Below are 24,963 nucleotides of genomic sequence, written 5' to 3' on the forward strand. Positions count from 1 at the left end.
ATTTTTTTATTTGTTTTTTTGAAATAGTCCCATGGGGTACAACCAGAAGGGGTGGGTCTTCACCCCTCCATGAAAGGTGAACTGTCAAACACTGACCTTTATCCGTGACCATTGGTTTGATGTGCTCTATAGGTTTACTCAGTTGCATCCAGACACATTTTGGTCTGACACTGTAGATAACGTCCCTTCAAAATCAAAGATGACCTGAGGGGCATTGCCAGACTAGCAGCTTTCACAGTGTTACCAAGCAAATCTGGTATTGGTACTATTACAGAAATTCTAAATTAACTTGTGGTTTTAGCCATCTTTTACTTCTGAGGCCAGACTGCATGTCATGATGTGCTGATGTCTGTTCATTCTGCTTTGTTCATCTGGATCTGAAGACAAGATGTCTTCTACCCAAGGTTCACAGATATATTTTGATGAAACTATCTGCTTCTGAAGGTGCATATGTGTCAGTTGCTATGTGGTCCTTAAGGTTCAGCACACAGCTTGGTTATAGGTGTATTCACATCATACGAACAATAACAGAGTGCATACTCTCTCCATATGTTACTTTGTTCAATGGGAAATGCATCAGAACTAGACTCTTCTGTCTCCTGTAATGAGTATTATGTTGTATTGTGCTTCTTCTACAACTGCTCACAGAAAATCCTCTATCAATGCTAGTGTTGACAGTGAATAAATGCAGACAGATGGATCAAGAGTGAGAGAGATGGAGTTCAAGTAAGGTGTGACTGCTCATCTTTTCCTTTTTTTAATTTACATTTCCCTTCATTAAGTCTGCTCTTTCCATCTTTCATTATTTTGCCAGGACCCAGATAACAGAGAACAGTAACTAAACTCTCAAAACCACAATGCCGATAGGCTCTTTATTGCTTGTATTTTGACAAAATAAAGACACTTTAAAGAAAAAATATGAATAGAAGACTGGTCTATTTTTTGATTTGCATGTGCATCACTTCTGCTTCTCGGATTAACTACTGTCATTGACTATAATGGAAGTGTAATGTAGGTGTCTAAGTTCCACTTCCATTACCTATTCTTTGTAACCTGGGGGTTGGAGCCTCAAAATAAGTCTTCAATGGTTTATACAACAAAAATATGGGCATATTCTCACAGCTGGAATCTGAAAATCACATTGAAGAGTGAAGACATATTGTATGTCTTCATTGAAAATCCAAAGTGTGTGCATTGTGTATAAAGTAGCAACAGGTGCTCATTGGAAGCCATGTTTACTAACTGTGTGAACAGGCCCCTCTGACCCCTGACACACAGCAGTTATAGAAACATGTTCCGCCATCTGTTCACAACATTAATTTGTCCTGATACACTACTGTGTGAAGACCCCAGGAGCTGCCTCCAGCTCCACAGCATGACAAACCTGCTGACTGCTTTCATACATACACATGCATATAAGCACACACCATAACATGATGCAGTTTGTTACATATACACACCTTATAAAAATTTTATGACCAGTTGAAAAACTGCATGAATTTACATTTTGCACTGTTGGATCTTAAGAGGGTTTTAAGTAGAGTTTCAAAAACGCAAAAAGAAGAAATGGGGGTGAGACAAAAAAAACAATTTAAGTAATTTATTGAAAACAACAATTAAACTGAAATAGGCTGTTCATCGGCCGATCAAAAGTTTAAGACCACAGCCTTTAAAAGCCAAAATCTGCATAAAAATGTGGATTCAATGTCATTTTGTGTCAGGTATTCACACTGTCACGACCTCCTGATGGAAAAGGGGAAAAAAGCTTTCTCTCTTTGAACGTGGTCGGATTGTTGAGCTGCATAAGCAAGGCCTCTTGCAACGCACTATCGCTGCTGAGGTTGGACGCAGTAAGACAGTCATTTTGAAGTCCTTAAAAGATCCTGAGGGTTATGGAACAAAAAAGTCAAGTGGTAGACCCAAAAAAATTTGACCAGCACTGAGACGGAGGATCCAATTGGCTGTCCGTCAAGACACGGGACAATCTTCGACTCAAATTAAGACTGTTACTGGTGCCGACTGCAGCCCAATAACCATCGGATGGCATCTAAATCCAATTGAGAAGATTTGGGTATGGATGACAAGGCAAGTTCACAAAAATGGACATCAGTTCCAGACACCAGTTCCATCTTCACTACTTGGAGCAATGTTCCCACTACACTCCTGGAAACACGTGAATAATAATAATAATAATAATAATAATAATAATAATAATAATAATAATAATCACCATCATCATCATCAAGCAAGCTGAATTTTTGAAGTGATCAACAAGAATGGCAGAGCTACTCATTACTGAGTCCTGTTTTGAAACTTTTATTTCTATTTGGGGGGGGGGGGGGGGGGTTCAGGTTTTTTTGAGCTGTGGTCTTAAACTTTTGATCAGCTGATGAGCAGCCTATTTCAGTTTAATGGTTGTTTTCAATAAATTGCTTAGTCTAATTTTTCTTGTCTCACTCCCATTTTTTCTTTTTGCATTTTCAAACTTTACTTGGAACCTTTTTAAGATCTAACAGTGCAAAATGGGAATTTTTGCAATTTTTCATCTGGTCTTAAAATTTTGATCAGGACTGTATGTGCACAAGCTCATGCAGTCAGTCACTAACAGCGCTTGCTTCTTCCTATCTATATGCTGCAAACAAACAAACATACACGTACAACACACATAAACCAAAGAATCAATGAGACTCTAGAGGCTCATCAGGACCTAGAACCAGACCTGAATTTGTCGACACTTTCAGTACTAGCCTCGGGGCTACAAGATCAGGTTAAACTATATGGTCCCATTTGAAATAAATATTTGAATAAAGTGTTAGCAAACATAATTCACATTTAAAAGAATAAAACAACATCAGTATTCAAAGAAGCAAAAGCTGTGCGAGGGGATTAAGCATTAAAAATTCACTTGCAAAGCAATGTGGTAAAAGCAAGTGTCTTCAAGAAGGTGAAGATGATGTGCCATAATGAATATTGTTGGAGGCAATTACAGAGCATCATCAAATGGAAACTCTCAAGGGTAAAACTGAGAACTGAACATATTGAGTTTCACTGCATCTCAAGGACTCATTACAAAGCACCAAAACACTCTAATGTTTGATAATGGATGTCCCACTTGTATACACCTGTGTTCTTGCAGAGGCAAGTTTTACAAATACAATAATGAGTCGATGTCCTATAAATAAGCTTGCAGAAAGTGCGGAGTAAAAATGTACTGAATATTGGATTGGTTCCTCATTATTTTAGCTGCTTTTATTTGAATGTTTGTAGTAGATTTTATATATGATGTACAGATTGGATGGCACTTTTAAATTTCGCTGTAATTGTTACAATGACAGATATTCTATTGCATTCTATATGATTTGATATTGTATTCGAAGTTAATTTCTCTGATATTAAACCATTTTAGTCACAATATCATGCTCATTCTGGCACCATGATAGCTTTGAGCCATTCGTGCATTTTCACATAAACAACAATCAACATTTCTCTTGGGTCAAATACAACGTTAACAATCAACAGGAGAAATCTATGAGGAGCTGAGAGGTGTAGCATGATGCACGGTTTGTTCCGTTTCATTTCATGCTGTTGTTTCTTTTCTCCTCCCCCATCCTCGCCTCCCTTCTCCCCCCTTGGAGCACCAGGCAGCGGCAGCAGCGTTGTTTGGGTGTGATTATCTGTCAGTGTGCAATCGCACTGCATTTCTTACTTAATATCCTGTCACACGTACATGCACATGTGCGCACAAATACAAACATATAGAGACACACCTAGAGATGCATAATACGTCCACAAGATACAATAATACACAGAAAGACAAACATAGAGATACCACCAAAGGGGAAATATATAGTATTAAAAATAGAAGACCAGGGAGGATGATACACCTGACAGAGAGATGAGTGTCTAAGGTCAGACACTTGTCATTACCTCACTCCTCCCCCTGCTTTAATTTGAAAATTTTTATTTTCATTCTGCAGAGAAATTGGTTTTGTCTTTCAAGCTTTTAAGCTCTAAGTCATTTTGTTTTCAACACAGACATAGTCACAGAAACAAAAGCAGGAGAGAAAACATTAATTTAATGTGAATTAAAGTGAGACGAAGATTGTGCCTATGCAAGCATTGTGTGTTCAAAATGACTTGACCGAGGGGAGGCGGAGAGTAGAATACAGATGAGTCGTAGACCTTAAATTTATGTTTTCTGTCTCTTTCTCTGCATGTGTTTCTGAAAAGAGCTACAGGGCGTTGGGAGAAAAAATGGGCTATGGTGCTCCACAGAAAATGGAAAATCATTCTGCCATTCAGTATATTTCTCACTGGGTCACTTTGTGCGGTATTATATTCTCATCATATATTATGTTGTTGGAAAATGCTCCATGTTGGGTTGTCTGCCGGGTTTATCACTTAGTCATCTCCACCAAACTACTTCCACTGACGTAGCTGTTTCAGCTCATGTTATGCCAGCTTGGCAGCTCATGCCAAGAAAGCAGCCAAGGCAGAGTCAGTAGTTCTTATTTATCATACTTTTCCAAAAGATCAGTTATATAACGCAGTTATTTCAGGCTGACTATACAGCATTATGCTGAGCTGAATGAAGTGGAAAAAACATGATGATGAAAAGAGGACAACGTAACTGTTTGCATGGTGAGCAGATGCAAATCCTGAAAGACGGTGGAGATGTTAGATTACACAAGGTCACTGAGATGAATGTGGAAGATGAAAGAACAGAGAACAACAGACAAAAAAGGATCAATTGTGCACCAGGTGCTTTTCTCTGTCTCTGCTAAGTTTTCCATCACAGTAAACCTCTTGTGTTGGAAAGATGTTTATAGTCATCAGTCAACATGTAGTGTAATGGATGTTGGACGAAAGAGAGGAAATATAGAAACATTAGCTGATGCAGTAGACAGAAGGTAAAGGATCAGAGGGACAAGAGGAAAACAGACAGTGAAAAAGCCTGAGGAGAACCGAAGAGGGGATGAAGAAATAATGAAGAGCTGATGGAGAGAGCTTTTGAGGAACCGACAAATGGAGATCAAAGGCTAGAAGATGGAAATGTTCAACTGTTGCACCTGATAAAACTAAACAGGCTGAGTGAGAGTCGTCCATCTGCACCATTAAGGTTTCCTGCTGGTCACTGATTTTAATTGCAGATAACTTTCCCTGGAAAATTGCTGCTGTAACCTATAGAACTCAACAATTCAACCCGCTCTTCCTTCTCCTTTTAATATAAACCACTGACGATACATCAGGAGCAATGAGGCAATTAAATGAGGAGTAATCGCAGCTATTATTTTTAGTGACTTTTTTAACTGTTTCTGCAGATCACATTCAAGTATGACAATGGACCGACTAAGAAAACTGGGGAAAAAAAGTCTTTTTATGAGACACATTTATGAAAATGAAATAAAAGGCTCAGACTCCATAGTCTCTGCTTAAACCCAGCCAGTACTGAATAGATGAGAAAGATAAGAACATATGGAGGATTAAATATTGCTTTGATTGAGGCCTCTGTGGAGAAGCACTTTTCAGATCTGGAAAATAAACAAATAAAAACTTACCCAACTAAATTATGCAAAATCTTTTGACTTATCAGATAGCATGCAACCAATAAAGAATAAAATCATTCCACTTTAATTAAATTGATCAAAAACTTGGTACAAAAGTTTGATCTGGGTGAGAAGGAGAGTTTTTTTTGTCTTATCACTGGATGTAGTGTTTGTAGAGCTACACAATATATCGTTTGAGCACCAACATCGTGATGTACATGTGCGCAATAGTCACATTGTAGGTCCTGCAATGTAGGAGGCAAATGAACTCAGTGTGTTCTCATCTAATTTCAAGGGCACCTGACACACACTGCACGCAGCGATCCACCAATCACAATCATTCTTAATCAGTTTGGAGTGAGTTGCTGGTAACAATATTGGAAAAATAAGCAACGACCAAGAGAAAATCACCGTAAATGAAGACTTGGTGCCAAATTGAAAAGCAACATCAGTCATCTGGAATTATTTTGGCTACAAGAAGGATGACATTGAAATACGTGTTCTGTGTTGATAGTGCCTTGCACCTGCTGCCACAACAAGAGGAAACACAACTAATTAGTTTGACCATTTACGTCAGCACCACACAGCTATTATATTCACCTGAGTATTTTTTCATATCGCAATATATATTGTAGGGTTAAAAAAAATTGCAATGTCAGTTTTTTCTCCTATCATGCAGCCCTAAGTGTGTGTACTTTGTATTCATCCACATGTCTTCAGTTGTTTTTTGCAGAAGCCATTTAATAGTCCTGTCTCCCCACTATGGAATTTAACTAGACAAATAAACAAAGAGAACATCAGGTGGCCAAGACAAATGTCTATGCAGCACCACGTTGGCTGGAGATTAGAAAAAGAAATGCAACAATGACCTCAGACTATCGAATATCTGTTAGAATATTATCCATCCATAATATTTTCCATCTCATAAGACCATGAGCAGACTGATGATAGGTCTGTGCAACGATAATTTATAACATGTTACTTGTATTTGCACACACACTTTTCAGGTGTGAAGTGTGATAGAGAAGGAAAACACCTGCTATATAAGCAACAGCTTCACACTGATTACATTACAGAAGGAACATCTAATTGGTACCAAGAGACTGGTTACAAGTACACGGTGCTTTATCACATTATTAAACATAACACTTGTTGGTATTGTTGGTTTTTAATACTCCAGTATCAGGAGCCTAATATACAGTTTTGCACTACAGACACTACGATTACGCTGTAAAGTTCTGGTTCAAATTCTCCTCTTATGGACAGATGCTGTCATCGTTCGTTCACAGAAACAGCACGAGACATTGGGTCGTCTCAAAGAGGGAGGATTTATTTGGCATACACGGTAAACAGAGTGTCAGCATCTGTTTTTATGGTTTCTTCAGAGTTGTTACATGTATGTGTTTACGTAAATTGCAGATAAGTCCAAAGCTCAGTTGGCGTCACTGTATTCTAGAAGGCCTTGATACACTAAGATTATTTCTCACAGCTTGTATGAACTTTATACAGAGTATGTGTGTCCAAAGTTCACATGTAGTATAATATGGCTAAATAACGACATAATAAAAATTCAAGTAAAAGTAAATAAAAGTATAGATCTACAATGCCAGTTTGAAAGTACAAAGACCCCATGTACTCACATACTCCATTTATCTCAACATACCCACAGTCGTCTATTACTGGACTCAGTATACTTAATTCCTCAAGCACCACTGATGTACATATGAGCTCAAACACCAGACAGCCTGTTATTAATGGAGGAATGGAACAAAGAATAGCCCCATTTTTGTGATCTGTGTCAAGAGCTCACAGATTTGCAGTGACAACAGAGACAGCGGGACCCGATTTACCATACATCTTTCCTGGCCTGACCCCATTTAGCCACTTGTCTGTGTGCTTCATAATTTATTTATTTAATGTTTATTTGTGTAGGGCTGCATACATTGATGGTGCGCATCAGTTACAGTTTAAGGAATGCTCATCCTTAGATAACATAACTGCCTTCGTGTAGAATTTTACATTAGTATTCACTGAAAAAGCTGTATTTGACAAAAAAAACCATTTGCATCAAAAAGTAAAAAGTCCTTCACTTAAAAATAAAGCTTTTATTAACTACAGAATAGTTATCCTCAAGTGATGGAAATTAAACGAATGATAATGCAGCCAATTAAATCTGCCTGAAAGAAAAAAAAAGTAACTTTTTGCGGTCAAAGGCTGTGAAATGAAAGATCTGAAAACTCATCCATCGACAAAGAAGCGGCGCAAGGTCTGCATTAAACTAACAGCTAAAGAAGAATGAGACAAAACTAGTTGATGTCATCAAGCCTTATGAACTATTTCAATAGCAACTTCCAAAATAATTTTTGCCTACATTTAACTTTCCTCAATGATCTATCACAATTTATTATAAAGTTACCCACTGGATTTTGCATGTTTCTGTGAAAAGCCAATATTTTCTTATATTTAAATTACAGACATAGATGTAGAAGCTCAGAGTAAATTCAACAGTGATTCTATCAAAACAGAGAAAACTGAAGAAAAAGACACTATCGCAGCAAAATATATCATTAATGGAATATAAAAACAAGTGTCTACAACCACTGTAACATGTCAAATTACATTGGGTCTACAACTGAGCCAGTGCTGCAGAAGATGTTGCGCAAAATATAACTTGCACATAAAAATTCCCCTAATGGAAAAATGACAATTTAGCCAAAACTTATTTTACGATTAAAAGTTTTTGTGCTGGCAAGAGGTGGTTTTTCAAGCCAAATGGTATATCACACAAAACTGCAATGGAAAGACCTTTTTCCACAACTAGAATCACGTGAATAAAAAAGACTGGATGTTGACGGATGTTGCAATAAGCGAAGAAGAAGAGTTTTAAAAGAAACATGGCGCAGTATGTGTGGACACATAAGGAAACTGAATCATTTCTTAATTTAGTATGGGAAAATATATAATAATGATGAATATATCTGTAAATCAACACAATATTTACATTTTTCGCCATGTTTATGGAATGTCGTCTCGTGGAAAACTCGTGGAGCCTCTGAACATCCAAATGTGTCGTATCTGATGTCACTGAAAAACTGAGAAACTGCATTTTGACTGAATCATTTACATTTATTGATAGGATCAGTGGTTCAAATGTTACTAAATATAATAGATCAACAGATGCTTTGTAGCTAGTGGCACTTTAGGTCTTTGAGGGTTAATAGTACCAAACAGTGGGATCTGATAATGGAAATAATGATAAAAATTTAGCAATAATGATCAAACATGTTCATGGTTTTATCCTGATGTGTCTTTTATTATTCTATTTATATCAAAATTACTGTGGAATGAGCTAAACAAGGCTTTGATTAATTGCTATATTTATTATCAATTCCTCATTGGTTTTTCAATGTTAAACAGACGTGTACAAAAGGAAAATAAATGAAATCATCCAGCTCTCCAGTGATCTGATACAGAATTTAAAAAAAAAAACCAAACATCAAAGCTGCCCTCTATACGTTTTGCTAATAAAAACTGGTAGACACTGGTACTTCTAGCATTATTTACAAGCCCAACAATAACTAAGCCTTGTGTATCCACTGTAGTGGAGCACTCCACACGTTATTACTGCTTTAGTGAGTGGTCTCTTTATGGGGTCTAAAATATTCACGTTGTTCCCACTTTTCTGGTACCACAGCATGACCTAGTACAGCATCCCTGCAGATAGAGCTCCTTTCATCTCTGCAGGTAAAGGCTTCGCTTCCACTGAACTGTAGTGATTAAAAGCATCCACTCCAGTTTGTCAAACCTCAGAGATGACCTTTCCAAGAAGAGCTGGCCCATTTATCAGTAAACAAAAACAAGTGCCATGCTATCAGCAAAAGACTAACAAAGGAGCCACACAGCACTGTTGCTATTAAAACCATATGCATATCTATTATTTTTATTCAAAATTGATAAAATTGACTATGATTGCTTCTTTGTTGTTGTCCATTTTAAAGCCGCACTGTTTTAGTACTCAGTTGTCTATGACGGAACAAGTAAGATGAAAATAAAGGCTGCTTGGCCAAAAAAGAAAAGAAAAATCTCACAAAATGTAGTTGGAACATATTTGCTGTGTTGTTTATGCTCTGATGATGATAGGAGATTTGGATTATGGGGTAAAGTCCTGTCCAGCCCAACCTGAGAATTCTCAATGCAGCTCAGATCTGGACTGTTGAAGCCAGTTGTGTGAAAATTATGTCTCATGTTTCCTGAATCACCCTTTAACAATTTGAGCAAATTGAATCCTGTCATTGTTATGTTGTAATATGTCTGTGCCATCAGGGAAATAAAAATCCACTGATGTTAAAACCTGGTCATTCAGTATTTTAAAGTAGTCAGATGGCCGCACCTTTTGGACACATAGTGTTGTTGAACCTAGACCTGACCAACTGAATCAACCCCAGATCATAACACTGCTCCCACAGGCTTATACTGTAGGCACCAGGCATGATGGGTAATTACTTCATCCACCTCTGTTCTCAGTCTCATGTACCCGTCACTCTGGAATAGGGTCAATCTGGACTCATCAGACCACATGACCTTTTTACATTGAAACACAGTCCGATTTTTACCTCGGCCAAGGAGGTTATGTTTTTGTCGGCGTTGGTTTGTCTGTCAGTCTGTCAGTCTGTCTGTCTGTCTGTGTGGAAGATACCTCAAAAAGTTATGGATGGATTTGGATGAAAATTTCAGGAAATGTTGATACTGGCACAAGAAACAAATGATTAAATTTTAGTGGTGATCGGGGGTGGGGTGGGGGGGGGCACGGGGGCCACAGGGGCCCACTGATCTGCCTTGATGGAGGTCTGCGCTCTATGAGTGCTTTTCTAGAAGAGACAGCGCACACCTCTGCCAAGGCAGATCAGTGGGCCCCCGTGCCCCACCCCCCACCCCCAATCACCACCAAAATTTAATCATTTGTTCCTTGTTCCAGTATCAACATTTCCTGAAATTTTCATTCAAATCCGGGGCACTGATCTGCCTTGGCGGAGGTCTGCGCTTTCCAAGTGCTTCTAGTTATTATAGAACTTGTTGCAACTTAAACATATTAACCACTGTAATAATTATTCAGGCTCTTACCTATTAGGTAAATCCAGGGGACTTATACCAGACAGAGTATATTTCTCAATTTTTTGTCAATATGAAGACATAAGAAAGACAATATTATTATATTCCATTAATTTGTATGTATGTACTTGTGCTGCACTATTACTATGCACTATAGGTAAATCCCTCTGTTTTATGTATAAAGAGCTGCTGGAATTCCTTGTATGTGTTTATGTACACTTTGAGTGCCCAGAAAAGAGCTATATAAATCCAATCCATTATTATTATTTTTTATTACGTACTTGGTGAATAAAGCTGATTCTGATTTGCCTATTTTTTTAACGTCTTCCATCTTCTGTTAACTTTTGCACACCTGAAAATTTGCTGCGGATCAGACTGAAAAGACCAAAATTCTGGTCCAAATGAGGTAAATGTATGTTGGAAGTGTTGGAAAATTACAAAAATGCAGTTTTAATGATGACTCACTAACTGAACTTTGATCAAACATCCTCTGACACGAAACCTCCCTCTGTGGGAGTTTGACTATTCTATTAAAACCACTGATCTGTATAAATCCCAGCACTGATTCATAATCTCTGTGGGCACAAACTGAACTTCGTTATTGTGCTGAAAAAGTACTGTGGTGTGGAAATCTCTGGGCAATATGTAATTCAGTTACTGTGGCAAGATAATCACTGCTGACACCTGGAAGAATCAATGTAATTAAATGTCTTTCTCACAGGAAAATTAATTTACAAAATCATTTAAATTAAAACCTGTGTTAAGAGCCAACAACATTAAATGACTTAATCACTGTTTTTTTCCATAAGCATCTATATCATCATTTAATCATAACTGTATAGATAACACATCGTGTTTTTTTCTTTTTTTTTTTTTACTGGGTTATATGATACACCTCGCATCAGGAATCTTTCAATATCAACATATTCATTTTAGAAGAGAGGAAAAACTCTATTTTTGGAACATAAACACATTGTCTGTGCTTCTTCTGTGGCTTCTGAACTTATTTCCATTTGAATGAGCTGCAGAAGAATACACACAGCATAGGAAGCCCGGTCCACCCTTGACGAATTTGTGCTCAGGTTGAATATGACACTTCACTGCAGCCTTTATTAAAAGTTTAAGCCTGGAATCATTCTCCACAGTGAAATTTATCTTAATGGATGCTTTCTGTGTGCATAAATAAAGTGACGGGCAGAAAGATGAACACAGATATGCTTTTCCTGAGGCATTACTGAGCACTGAGAAAAACCACTGAGCTCAAAATGCATCTCACACTGGGATGTTAGATGACACAAATGTCTCTTTTATAGCCACTGTTCGTCTTCTGCTCACTGCATACATAACCACATGATCATCCAAATAACAAAATGTTCTCTCCTTCATATTTTTTTTGATGTGGGAGCTGCAGACCTATGTTAGGGCTGGATTTTTATATTCACACTGATTTGTAAAAAGAAAAACATCATCCAACAACACAGTTCAGTCAAGAAGTCAAACAAGCGTGTCAGCATGAGGTAGAATTAATTGTGGCTTTTCATATCACTTTGAAAGAACCAAAGAAGTGCTGTTTTTTTTTTTTTTTTCTTAAAGGTTTTATAAATAGGGGAGTCTTACAGCTGAATAAACATCTTTGTGTTTGTGCCTTCAACCTGGACTTGACTGTACAATTTCATTACTCCATAGCAAGAAAAAAAAAATACAATCACAAACCCTGGTGGTGTCTTATAATGATGTGAATACAGTCTAAAGGAGCAGTCTGAAGATACAATGTCAGCCCCATCCAGTTGATGTGAATCAATGGTTTGAGTCCACATTGACAAAGCAGCATTTGGTGTAACAATCGATAATTTTATCTTTTATAGTGTGGTATAGTGAATGACAGCTGACTGATGCACCTCACAACATCATGACAAAGTCTAGCATGTTTGACTTCTTCCGACAGCTTCAGATACTGCAGTAGTAGCCCACAAAACCCAATACTGCTCTGAATATTTACACATGCTAGTGGTTAATTTGCACTCATTCTGATCATTCTCTGTATTTGTCTTAACCTAATCAGGAAATTAAAATACATGAATGACTGCGCTTGATATCTGCAATCCACAGAACAGTCAGTATATGCGCAAGTGAGTGAAAAATAATAAAATTCACAATATGAATTAATTAGCAGAACTACAATTACAAGATCATTTGTGCATTCTAACGTATAATAATGTGGTTGGATAAGCTTATGAAGTTTCACAACAAAGATTTCCCTCATTTTTGGGCACATAGTGTTGCTGAAACTAAACAAGACCGACTGAATTAACAGATCATAATACTGTTGTTGTAAATTACTTTGATTATTATGTTTCAAGTTATTTATCCCTAGCTGATGCCGTGAGTAACTTGTCATTTCTTAAACAATCATCAGTTTCCTAGAGAGCAAAAAGATTGGACTGTGTTTCCATGAAAAAAGGTCATAGTGGTCTGATGAGGCCAGATTGATCCTGTTCCAGAGTGATGGATGCATCATCACGATGACAAGAGAGGCAGCTGAAGTGATTACCCATCATGCCTAGTGCCTGCAGTACCAGCCTATGGGGGCAGTGTTATGATCTGGGGTTGATTCAGTTGGTCAGATCTAGGTTCAGCAATGTTAAGTGTCCAAAACATGACAGAAATAAATGTTATGGCACTGCATAAGCTTAATGAAATGATGGTGAATCCATGCTATAATAGAAGCTACAGGTTAAATAAGACTAATGCTAAATATTAGGTATTACTACTTTCTGACTGTCCTGCTCAGTTAATGACCAATTAATATTTTTTCATGAGAATGTTGCCACAGAAACTCAGATCATCCAATTATAAACACATAAACCTTGATATAATATTGTCAGTGGGTTATGAGCTATTAACTCATCAGACCATAGAGAATGACTTAACAAACATCTATTTAAATGAAAAGTGAGAGTGTAACTTCAAGTAATTTAAATCTGAAATCTACTACTTCAGTCGTTCTCAAACTTTTTACAGTGGAGTACATCCTGAAATATTTTAGCCAAGTACCCCCAACTCTAGCTTCAGCATTTTTGATTGAAAAAATGGGGCAAAATTAATTCCCATACCAAAGGTGTCTTTGTACACAAACAACAAAGTGTACAAGTGTAATATATTAAGAATAACAAGTAAATTTTGCGTGCAAAATATAAACTGAAACATGTTCTTTTTCATTGATAAGAAAAATAAATGAATTGGTCATTAATGAATAAATGAACTTTTCATCAACAAAAAATAATTACTGAATTACGCAAATAAACTGATCTGAAATAATATAAAATAGAAATGTTCTTAAAATGTTACTAAAGCTTAGGAGGGGGGCCTCCAAGTTTTTAAAAATATTGAAATGAAATAAGGTCAGAGGTGTTGTATTATGTTTTATATTTCAGTGTTAATTCTCATTCTTTATTCAGTAAAAATAGTAAATGGACTGCACTTATACAGCGCTTTTCCACACCTTCATGCCCCCCCCTTTACAAAGCCTCACATTCACCCATTTAAGCACACACTCATACACCATGCCCTGCTGGGAGCAATTTAGGGTTCAGTGTCTTGCCCAAGGACGCTTTGACATGTGGACAGTCAGAGCCAGGATTTGAACTGCCAACCCTTTGGTCATTGGATGACCTGCTCTACCAACTGAGCCACCTGTATATGATGACTTATTCAATGTATTTTTCCCCAAAAATTTCAAGTACCCCCTGGGCCCCTTCCACCTACCCCTGGGGGTACGCATACCCCACTTTGGGAACCCCTGTACTACTTCCATTTTTACCTTTCATAATAAAACTGTACACATTTAAATCACGTGGCCAAACTTGATTTCATTCAGAGGAATTACATTATATGCATTTACATCTTTTTCTACATTTGGCAGGAGATGTTGAACAAAGAATGCAAATTCTGTCATGTACTAAGCTACAGCACAACACATCTATCTACCATTTTTCTGTGACAGACTCCTGTCATAATTGTCCCTTGGGATGTATGTGTCTTTGTGTGGGCACATGAATGTTACGTGTGGTGCATGTAGAATGTACCATGTGACTGGTCCTCCATGTGTCCCAGAGTTTCAATCTGCTCCACTAGGTCATTTGAGTTCCACTGACTCATGCCCAGCAGGATGGCACTCTTCCCCTCCATAACATCTGCTGGGACACAAATACACACAGGAACAAACGCAAAGATGAGTAAGACAGTGTAGAAAAAAAAATTCCATCTACAGTATTTTGATCCAAAAATTATGACATGGTGCAAGAAACAGCCAATGCCTATCAGGTGTTTTAACTAAACTTGCCATATTAAGTTATTTGAGGTTTTTTCTAACAGTTTTTTTTACATGCAGTATAAGGCTGAGATAACTTACACCTACACTGCTGCTAAAATCAAGGTCTGTGCAGGTTAAATGTAAGCATCAATAAAGAGCATGCTGCTCAGTGTACAAAATGAATGAATACAGTGTAAAAAAAGAAGAAGCCACTCCACTAACTAGGGTGTTTGTTGGCTGATAATCATTTGCTTTCATACATGCTGTGTCATGCACTGTCTGCACTTCATTTCAAGAAACCCTATGGAGTTTTCTTGTAAATAAACACTTATGCTCAGATCTTGTGCTCTCATCAACATGATTTGCATCTTAGCAGCCCACACACTCTAGTAAGTATTCTCTTTCCATTCTTATGATACAACATGACGGCATGAAATAGTATGAAACACTGTCTGCCGGTCAATATTTAGGCTGCTGCTTTCCCTTGCTGTCAGACAGACCTTTCTGACAGGAAGCTGAAGTGCTGAAGCTCTATTCCAGGGGTGCCCAACCCTGGTCCTCGAGAGCTACTATCCTGCATGTTTTAGATGTATCCCTCTTCCAACATGCCTGATTCAAATGATAAGCTCTGCAGAAGCCTGATAACAACCGTCAGGTGTGTTGGAAGAGGGCTACATCTAGAACATGCAGGATAGTAGCTCTGGAGGACCAGGGTTGGGTACCCCTGCTCTATTCAAAGCTACCAAACAGAACTTTACCTAAGGTTATAACAGTTTGGGATTTTTTATTATAGTTTAGTTTTATTTAGTTTTAACTTTAATTCAGTTAGTTTTAATTAGTTTTTAGAGCAGGTTTGCTAGTTTTTATTAGTTTTCTTTTTTTTTTCTAAATGCTTAGTTTTAGTTTAGTTTTTTCATATCTTTTATCTTCCTCATTGTCACGTTCAAATGAATCCCATACAGGACTCTGCTGCTTTCTCCCAAATTTAGTCTCCGACTCTAAACGACAAGTGACGAGAAGTGACAGACCATGAAGTGCAGTATGCTGCCATCAGTTAAAATTGCTTGACTGAAATAAATCGATTTCATATCAATCCGACACTGACAAAGACAAAAATGAAGGGAATTTTATCCATAATTTTTATACATTTTAGTTAGTTTTGTAAGCACACAATACAGTTTTTTTTCTTTTAATTATAGTTTTTATTTATTTCAGTTAACGAAAATGTTTTTTTTTTTTTTTTCAATCCTAATTTTCGTCATTTCGTTAGTTTTCGTTAACGATAACCTTGATTTTACCTTGCATAAGGTGTGAGCTGCTGGTCTCAATCTGTTAGCTTCTTTGTTGTTGTTTGTCAACATATTGCTTCAAATCAAATAAACAAACTGACAGATGGGACCAGGAGTAAACCGGTGATTTGCATGATTAAATTACTTTTTTTTTTTTTGCCAAGGCAGGGCAATACAGATTTCTTAGTACAACTTTTAGCAATATATCAGTGCTCAGTCCTGATGAAAGTCAATGCTGTGTGCATTTGTACCTACAGTTTCACCAATGTGTAGTGTAAGAATAAGATGATATGCTGGCCATTGACTGCAGCTACCATTATGTCACCAACTGGTTTTAAGTCGCTGTTTAGGAGACAGGAGTTTGTGTTTTGACTATTATAATGTTGAAATGACCATATTTGGACAGATAGGTAGAGCTGGAGGAGCAAAGGCAGTGATGGGTGAGTTAATGCCAAATACTAGTTTACTGTCACTTCCATAATGGAAAATTTTATCAGTTATTTGTGTACAATGTAATATGATACTCTTCTTGGTGTAAGTAAGTGTAAGTGAAGCTCCTGAAGCCCCAAAAAGCAAGTGAATGAGTGATAATTTAAGCCCAACACAACAGATGGCAAAGCCTTCTATTAGTCCTAAAATCTTATTAATGGGGCAATAATTTCAAGATGTACCACCAGAGCACTTATTAGAGCACACAAATGAGACTAGAATGACTCCTGGAACAATTTACTGACTTAGTATATCAGTGTAATTTTAGTGTAGGTCTCTAGGAGTCAGACCTCTCGTAGTTGCTTACAATTCCAGGTCGTAACAGCCACATAGTGAATCACCTGATCATAGATAAATACAGTTCAAGTAAGTAAGACAGATCACCGAAGAGTCATTTCCTGTATCAGTGTCACATGCATTTCTTCAATGCCATTCATTGAAAGAAGTGATTGTGATTAACAAACCGGACCCATATTCCATAAGCCACATATGTTCTGGACATTTTGAACATAAAAAGACATTCTTCGGGTCGGAAAAATCTGCTTTTTTAGAGACCTGTCTTTGTCTAACAATGAACTCTTCCGAGATCTTGCAACACAGATGTTGGTGAAAATGAGCAAGAAAATAAAACAAGTGCTAATTATCATAAAATAATGCTAATCCTCTCCCATGGTGAGAAAAATCTTTTTTTCCCCATTTACTTATAATGGGTGAAATTTCAAATGTCTGTAGCAGCAAAACTATTAGTTGAACTCCTACCAAATTTGGTTTATAGTTTGCCAGTGATGCAGAATAGATGCCATTACATTTTGGGAAAAGTAGGTCAAAGTTTCTATTTTTTTTTTTTTTACTTTTTTCCCCACTTATTTATAATGAGCGAAATTTCACATGTCTGTAGCAGCAAAACTATTGGTTGAATTCATACCAAATTGGGTTTATAGATTGCCAGTGACCCAGAAAGATGTGATTACATTTTGGGAAAAGTAGGTGAAAGTTCAAATTTGTTATGAATTTTAAATTTTTTTTCTTCCCATTTACTTATAATAGCTGGAATTTGTCGATGCTGTCTATATCTATACTGATATCAGCACACACATAGACATGATGACATCAGCTGGATCAATGCAAAAATAAGCTGCAATACATGGGAGGAGCGGGGTTTGTTGTGCCTGGCACCACTTGTTTCTGTCTAAAAACAGCATGAACAGCGCTATAATGTAAACTATCAGTTGATGTAGCACATAATGATTATGACAGTGTTATTTTGGCCGACTGTCAAAAGAAGAGTTTTAGTTTGAAGAAGAAAAACTGATGCTACCATAATACAGATGTGTGCAAAAAATGGACTGAATACTTTATTTGGTGAGTGATACAGTCTGTGGATACATAGCATTGAAACATTGGTGTTCTGGTACATGCTGAGAGTTTGGAATATCAATACTACATATAAACCTGTTAAATACAGTCATGTGACTTAGCCCCCCACTGCTGTGTAATATAGTCACTTGTTGCAGTAGGGCCAGCTAGTTAGCATCCCAACTGCTTTAATTAATAATAATCTCTGGCATAATGTGAAGACTGTAACAACTGAAGACACCTGTGTTGTCATTCCGGGCTTTTAAACAGAAGCTGTCCAGACAAATGACCGTCTTTGATTTCCTCAGTATTTTCTGGTGTCAACAAATAGACAAGCCAGGTGCACAGTGGTTTGGCCACCATTTGGTTGTCTTTGAGTCACAGACCGTTATCCAAGATACTCTGACAGGATGAGTCATACAGGAAGAATCCCTTTACCTGACACACTTCCCTCTCCAATCTGACAGGCTCTGCACACTCTGCCCATTCTGATCACACAGTGACCCGTCCGCTGGTCACAGTTTGTCTTTTGCTATTTTTTCTAAGTGCTTCACCCCTTTGCAGCCCTCTCTTTTCTCCCACCAGACAGGACTAAGCTGTGTAAAATATTACAAGCACAAAGTGCACTGACTTTTGCAGATTTAAGCAGACACCCACAAAGAGAATGGAAAGGAGAGAGGAACACAGGCACACACAAAGAGATGCATATTGGATCTGAACAAAGCATTGCAGGATGTAAGAAAGCCTGTGTTTAGACAGGAGGAGAATGCAAAGCAGGCTTTACAGCAAACCCTGAATATGCAGATTACCAAATCATCTCCTGGAGGTAAGGCTGAGCTCGCAGCCACAACAGAAGCTCCTCTGAGAAGTGAAATATGCTTGAGCGGAATGAGGAAAACAACTTGTACTAAATATTGGCAATCCATGGAATTGAGGTGCAGCATATTTAAATGAAATACAGAAATAATTAAAAGACTAAAGCACCACACCTCCCTCTTTTGGGATATAGGAAAGAACAGCAAAATCCGATTTGAACAAGAGAAAAGGGAGAAACAGAAGTGTGAGATTTGCCTGCAGCACACATCCCCAAGGGAGAGAAAAGGGATTTAGAAACATCCTTCAACCTGTCAGCTCAGAGTGAGTAAGTGTCGAAGTGGAAGAGAGAGGAAGAAATGCTGTGATTGTTAAACGACGAGGAAGCAGCCTCGGATGACCCCTATAGTCCAATTTTTACCAATCCTCCATTCCTTCATTTCATCATCATGCATTAGGTGCAGCAGTGGAATTACTAAAACTCTTCTTTTTAAAGCCCTTTCAACTATCACGCAGTATGAAAATGAGATTTCTTTGGGGATTATCCTGTAAAATGGCATTAACATAATAAGACTGTCAGGTAAGTGGGCTGCCAGAGATGGATGGCATTGAAACACCATGAATGTGCCCCACAAGCGTACAATAAAAAATGTAATCGGATCTATAAAAGTGAACATGGAAAATGCATCAGGGTTTAATGATCTCACATTAAAGAGATATTTTTAGAAAAAGTTCAATTATTCAGGTACTACAACATAATGAAAAACATATGTATGCAGCAATATACCATAGAAATGACCTTATGTTACCTTATTAGTTTGGAATGTTGATGTGTATTCTCTATATTTAAAAAATCGCCACAAGACCAGTATATGTTGGTCTCCCAAATGCATCCATATTGACTAAGTCCGCTGCAGAAAAGAACTGACTTGAGGAGTTGTATGATTATATTTGATATTGCAGATGCATGTCAGAACACAAAGAAACAATGTACATGCACAACTTGTGACACCATCATTTTCTACTTTCTCCAGTTTCCCATAAAGAAGTGTTTTCAAATATCTGTTTTTGTGACCTAAAATGCCATTTTCATATGGGTGCAGAGCATTTGTATTGGTGTGCATGGAGCAATTTAGAGGGTTCCTACAGGTTTCTACAAGTTAAATTTAAGAGTTTTTAAGATCTTTTAAAGACGACATAGTATTGCATTGCATCTGCAACTGCATCTGTAAATATGCCAGATTGTAGCAACAGTCTTAATTTCTATCTGTGACAGAAAGCGTAGTCTGTCCAAAAGTAGTGCGTCTGCGTGGCACCTCACACACCTCAGAGCTATGGCCCTGGTGGCCCCTCCCACTGACTGACAGGGATTAGATCAAATCTGTCAAGGGGCAAGTCCATGCCCTTTGAATATTAGAAATATTTTTGAATTTCTCAAAATTATTAAAATTTTGAGAAATTCATTATCTGAACCTGGGCGAAGGCGGGGTACACCCTGGACATGTCGCCAGTTCATCGCAAAGGTGACATATAGAGAGAGACAAACAATCACTCTCACACCTATGGGCAATTTAGATTAACCTGTCACAACCTATAACCCACACATGGGCAGAACACGCAAACTGCACACAGAAAGGTCCCACCCCCAGCGACTAGTGGTGGAATCAAACCCAGGACCTTCTTGCTGTGAGGCATGAGTGCTATCCACTGCACCACCGTGTGGCAGTAGTGGAAACTAAATGTTTTTTTGTCAAAGATTTTTATGGCTATATTTAAAAAGTGATACTATGGGTTTGAGAGTTGTGCTGCGAGAGTCGAGCTGCAGCAAGTGATCTGGAAATTATACAGTATTCCATGTGAGAGAAAATCATAGAGTGTAAAACCATTTTCGCAGCATATAGGGTCAAAAAGGTCTGACTTGTTTAAAATTTTGCAGATTAAAATTTACTGTCTTTTTTTTTTTTTTTGGTTTGTTTTGAGACCCCGCGGGAACCCTGAATAAAGGAGTGTGCATTTTTAACTTATGCAGATATTTATAGTGGAGTGGGAGGATGCCCACCAATGTTATTATAAAAAGAAGTAACAAGATGAATGTGGTTAGTTTTAGAACTGTCTGTGACAAGTGGCCTCTGGAGAGTCACCAGTCAACATGCTCAACTCCAGCTCCAGCCTCACTATATGCAGAGCCTAAACTGAACATACTGGACAAAAACCAAGAGCAAATAGATTCCTAGGGGTAGTAGAATAGGCCATTATCATAAGCTTGTTTGCCTATATCACTGTTTCTCAACCTTATTTGAACAAAGGCCCACTAGCAGCATCATGAGCCTCCTGCCGACCCCCCTATAATTTTAATTTATAATTTGTGATCAGGGAGGGGGGGTCGACAAATCTGTATGTGACGGATGCGGTGGGTTCTATAGCTCTGTAGATAAAGCCCCCCTCATCTCATCATTTCCCACCTGCCACCCCCGTTGAGAAACACTGTAATAGTTCAACCACTTGCATTTTAATTTTTCATGATTCCCCCCCTGTCCTGTGTTAAGCCCCCCCACCCCACCCCCCTGGTTGAGAACCACTGGCCGACATGAAACTTGTGTTAAAATCTGTGTTTTACTGGGAGCAGATTTGTCTTTGCCATTAACTGACTGCAATTCTAAACTGACAGTAGCTGTTGCATCTGTAGAGACGAGTAGGAGGGAGTCACTGAAAACTGTCACCAAGTATAAAGATTTTTGTTGAAAGAGGCTTCTCTAATACAAATCACTTTTTCTTGTTACTTCTCAAGGCTGTAGGCAACATCAGCTTACAAATGGAGTTAGGCACTAAAAAACACCAACATAAACTTTACATAAGTAACTCACATGAATCTTCCATATTGAAGCATTAATGTATAATGAGATGTTTATCTGAAATCCTGATATGTTCTGCAGCACTGATGATGACAAGATGAAATGGTTGTTTAGTTCAAATGTATATAAATTAGCATTATTTGTTTGTAAAGCCTGGAAAAAGCGGCAGATGTGTTTGTTTAAATAGGTCATACATTGTCTTTTTTATGTCTTTGGTTTATATTTTTGATGTCTTATAAGCACATGTAAGGGCTGGGCATATTCTTCTGCAGGACACAATAATAAAAATTCATTCATTTATTCATTCATTCATTTAAGTATACCAGCAACTCTAAAAAAAAAAGAAAGACTTTATACAGAATTGCAACGAAGCTCATCATATAAGTGTTCATGTGGCAATTGAGGTATGTGCATTTATACACTTTACAGATATTTCTGGTGGAGTTGGAGGATGTTATTATAAAAAGAGGTGTCAAGACAAATGTGATTACAGTTTCAGAGCTGTCTGTGACGAGTGATCTCTGGAGAGTTACTTAACACATGAATCTTCCATATTGACTGTTTTATATTCACTGCTTTCATAAAGTTGGAATCTAATATCTTTACCTCTTCTCATGAAATGATTGTGACAATGTGATTTATTCTTGATAGATAAAGTGTAAAACTAGTCAGTATGTAATCATTGTACCTGGTCAAAAATGATTACTGATGTGGATAAATAAGAATAAAAAGAGGAATGTGTTATAATTCCAACTTTATGGGCAACCGTGCATAATTACACCAGCACATTTAATAAAAAAAAAAAAAAAGATCAGGTTTATATTACAGAATTGCAAACAGGCTCATCACAAGCTTCACCTGATTCATTACACGCTAAGGCAACATAATGAAGTAGAAGCCCTTTAATAAATAGATGTCCAATGTGCATACAAACATTTACCTGTAGAAGCCATTTATTATGGCATTAAACTGCAGAACAGCCAGCACCATGAATGTCCTCTCAGGCTAAAGCTGCCAATTCCATTCATTGTTTAAATTCATGTCAACAAATAACAAATCTGGATCAACACACACAGTAAATTTGTCAGCAGCTCACATCAATAAACAATGTGACAATTGAGTTGGCATTCGCTTAAGCAGCCGAGGGCCACATAAACTCAGAATAAAAAATTACACTTTTTCCCCCTTGTGCACAATTTCCTGTTTTGAATGTGTAATTGATAGACCGTATCGAATCGTCCTGGGGGGCTGTACGGGGGTGTGGGGGTGGTGGTGGTGGGGTTCCTGTAGGAAGCTGGGTTGAGGAGAACTATGATTTCTGAACAAGCAGGAAAAACACTTCAACTGATCTAAACCTTTAAAAGGAGCAGGAAGAGAAGGGAAGGCAGTTGCACTTCAGTACCCCATGCTGTCGTGACAGTAATAGAACATAAAGAAAATGTAACACGTATACACACCTATATGTACATTCATGTGCTCTCTTTCATGAAGGTTTGTAAGACTAAAACAGAATAGACATGATTAAAAATAATATACCACTACCCTTATCCCAAAACAAAGACAAATATCTAAGACTCATTTTTCAGTCACACAGAACTTTAACCAAGATGTTTTAATTTATCTAATGAAATCATGAGTAAGAAGATTCTCATTCAGGCTAAAATCATTAGTAAAATCTCTGTTTTGGAGCCACTGCAGCAAAAATAAATAAACAAGTGGTGCCAGGCACAACAAACCCCGCCCCTCGCATGTATTGTGGCTTATTTTGGCATCGATCCAGCTGATGTCATCATGTCTATGCGTGTGCTGATGACAGCCTATCAGTTGCCTCTATATATGTGGCAAGTTTGAAGTAAATTGAAACAAAATTGATGTTTTTTATAGACATTTGAAATTTTGTCCATTTTAAGTAAATGGGAAAAAAAATGTAATTAATAAAAGATGTGAACTTTGACCTACTTTTCCCAAAATGTAACCACATCTATTCTGGGTCACTGGTAATCTATAAACTCAAGTTGGTATGAATTCAACCTATAGTTTTGCTGCTACAGATATTTGAAATTTCGCCCATTATAACTAAATGGGGAAAAAAAAAAATTAACAATTAAAAATTGGAACTTTGACCTATATTTCCCAAAGTGTAATGACATCTATTCTGGGTCACTGGCAATTTATAAACCCAATTTGGTATGAATTCAACCAATAGTTTTGCTGCTAGAGTGCTATAAACAAACAAACAAACTGAACCAATAACAATACCCCTTGCCTCCCCTTCGGGGGGCAGGGTGATAAATAAAATACATACCACTCTTCACAGTAAGTAATGAAATAGCCTCTGTTGATGTTGCCTTGTTAAAATGTATGGTGCTGCTCTGTGTTTCTGGATTCTTCAGAGAGAACAATGCTTCAAACAATTCAAGAGTTCAAATGTTCAGTCTCTGAATAAACCACTCAAACACATTTCCTCATCGGGTGCTTTGGATTCCGGTTTGCTTCTTCTAATGTGAGCATCAACAGTTTTCTTATATCATTTCTTGTCATTTGTCTCATACTGCCACAGGATGTTTTTTTTTTTTTTTTTTTTTTTTTTTGGCGGGGGGGGGGGGGGGGGTCATATTGAAGATAAAAAAAATAGATTACTTGTGGAAAAATAATGGACTGATAGTAGACCATGAGGACGTCTCTGGAGGTGGATGGGTCACATAACTTGCAATATCTTCACTTACATCAGAGTGTGTCTGTAAATGGGTCTGAGACTCGCTCAGTCACTCAGCTCTGTCAGTGTTACGCCTCTGTTTTCATCCACGCAGCAGGGCAGCTCTAGGGGGCTGTGACCATCTGACAAACTGATTCTGAGTGTTTTCGTGTGCGCACATAAGCACACATAAGGCTTTTGCTGTGGGCAGCTGTGCGGCTGTTGGAGGAGCTAATCAACAAAGGCAACAACATCAAACCATCGAGTCAACAACTGTGATACCTCCACACCATGTTACACAAACACATACCTGACACCCAACAGCTTCATCTGATGGAGACTGAACGTGTCTCAGCTCACAACAAAACATAAATATTGATGGGTGTATTATCTGTATCTCATTTTACAGTGTAATCATATGAACTGATGAATGTATGATGTCTACAGTCCATTAGAAAGTCTGATGAAAACACCAAAAAGAAATAGGAAAGTGCAAAACATT

General features: G+C 37.7%; 1 protein-coding gene across 2 annotated transcripts in view; it reads right to left on the bottom strand.

Moving 5' to 3' along the window:
- pitpnm3 (PITPNM family member 3) overlaps positions 1-24,963 on the bottom strand; it is a 123,535-nt gene that overhangs the window by 68,129 nt on the left and 30,443 nt on the right. The window contains exon 3 of one of the 2 annotated variants that reach the window (XM_030152203.1): positions 14,741-14,851. In XM_030152203.1, coding sequence (XP_030008063.1) covers positions 14,741-14,851 — 111 coding nt within the window. The remainder of the gene's footprint in view (positions 1-14,740; positions 14,852-24,963) is intronic. The other variant, XM_030152204.1, reaches the window with a different exon arrangement.

The sequence above is a fragment of the Sphaeramia orbicularis genome, chromosome 13 (genome assembly GCF_902148855.1).
Source record: "Sphaeramia orbicularis chromosome 13, fSphaOr1.1, whole genome shotgun sequence".
Lineage (NCBI taxonomy): Eukaryota > Metazoa > Chordata > Actinopteri > Kurtiformes > Apogonidae > Sphaeramia > Sphaeramia orbicularis.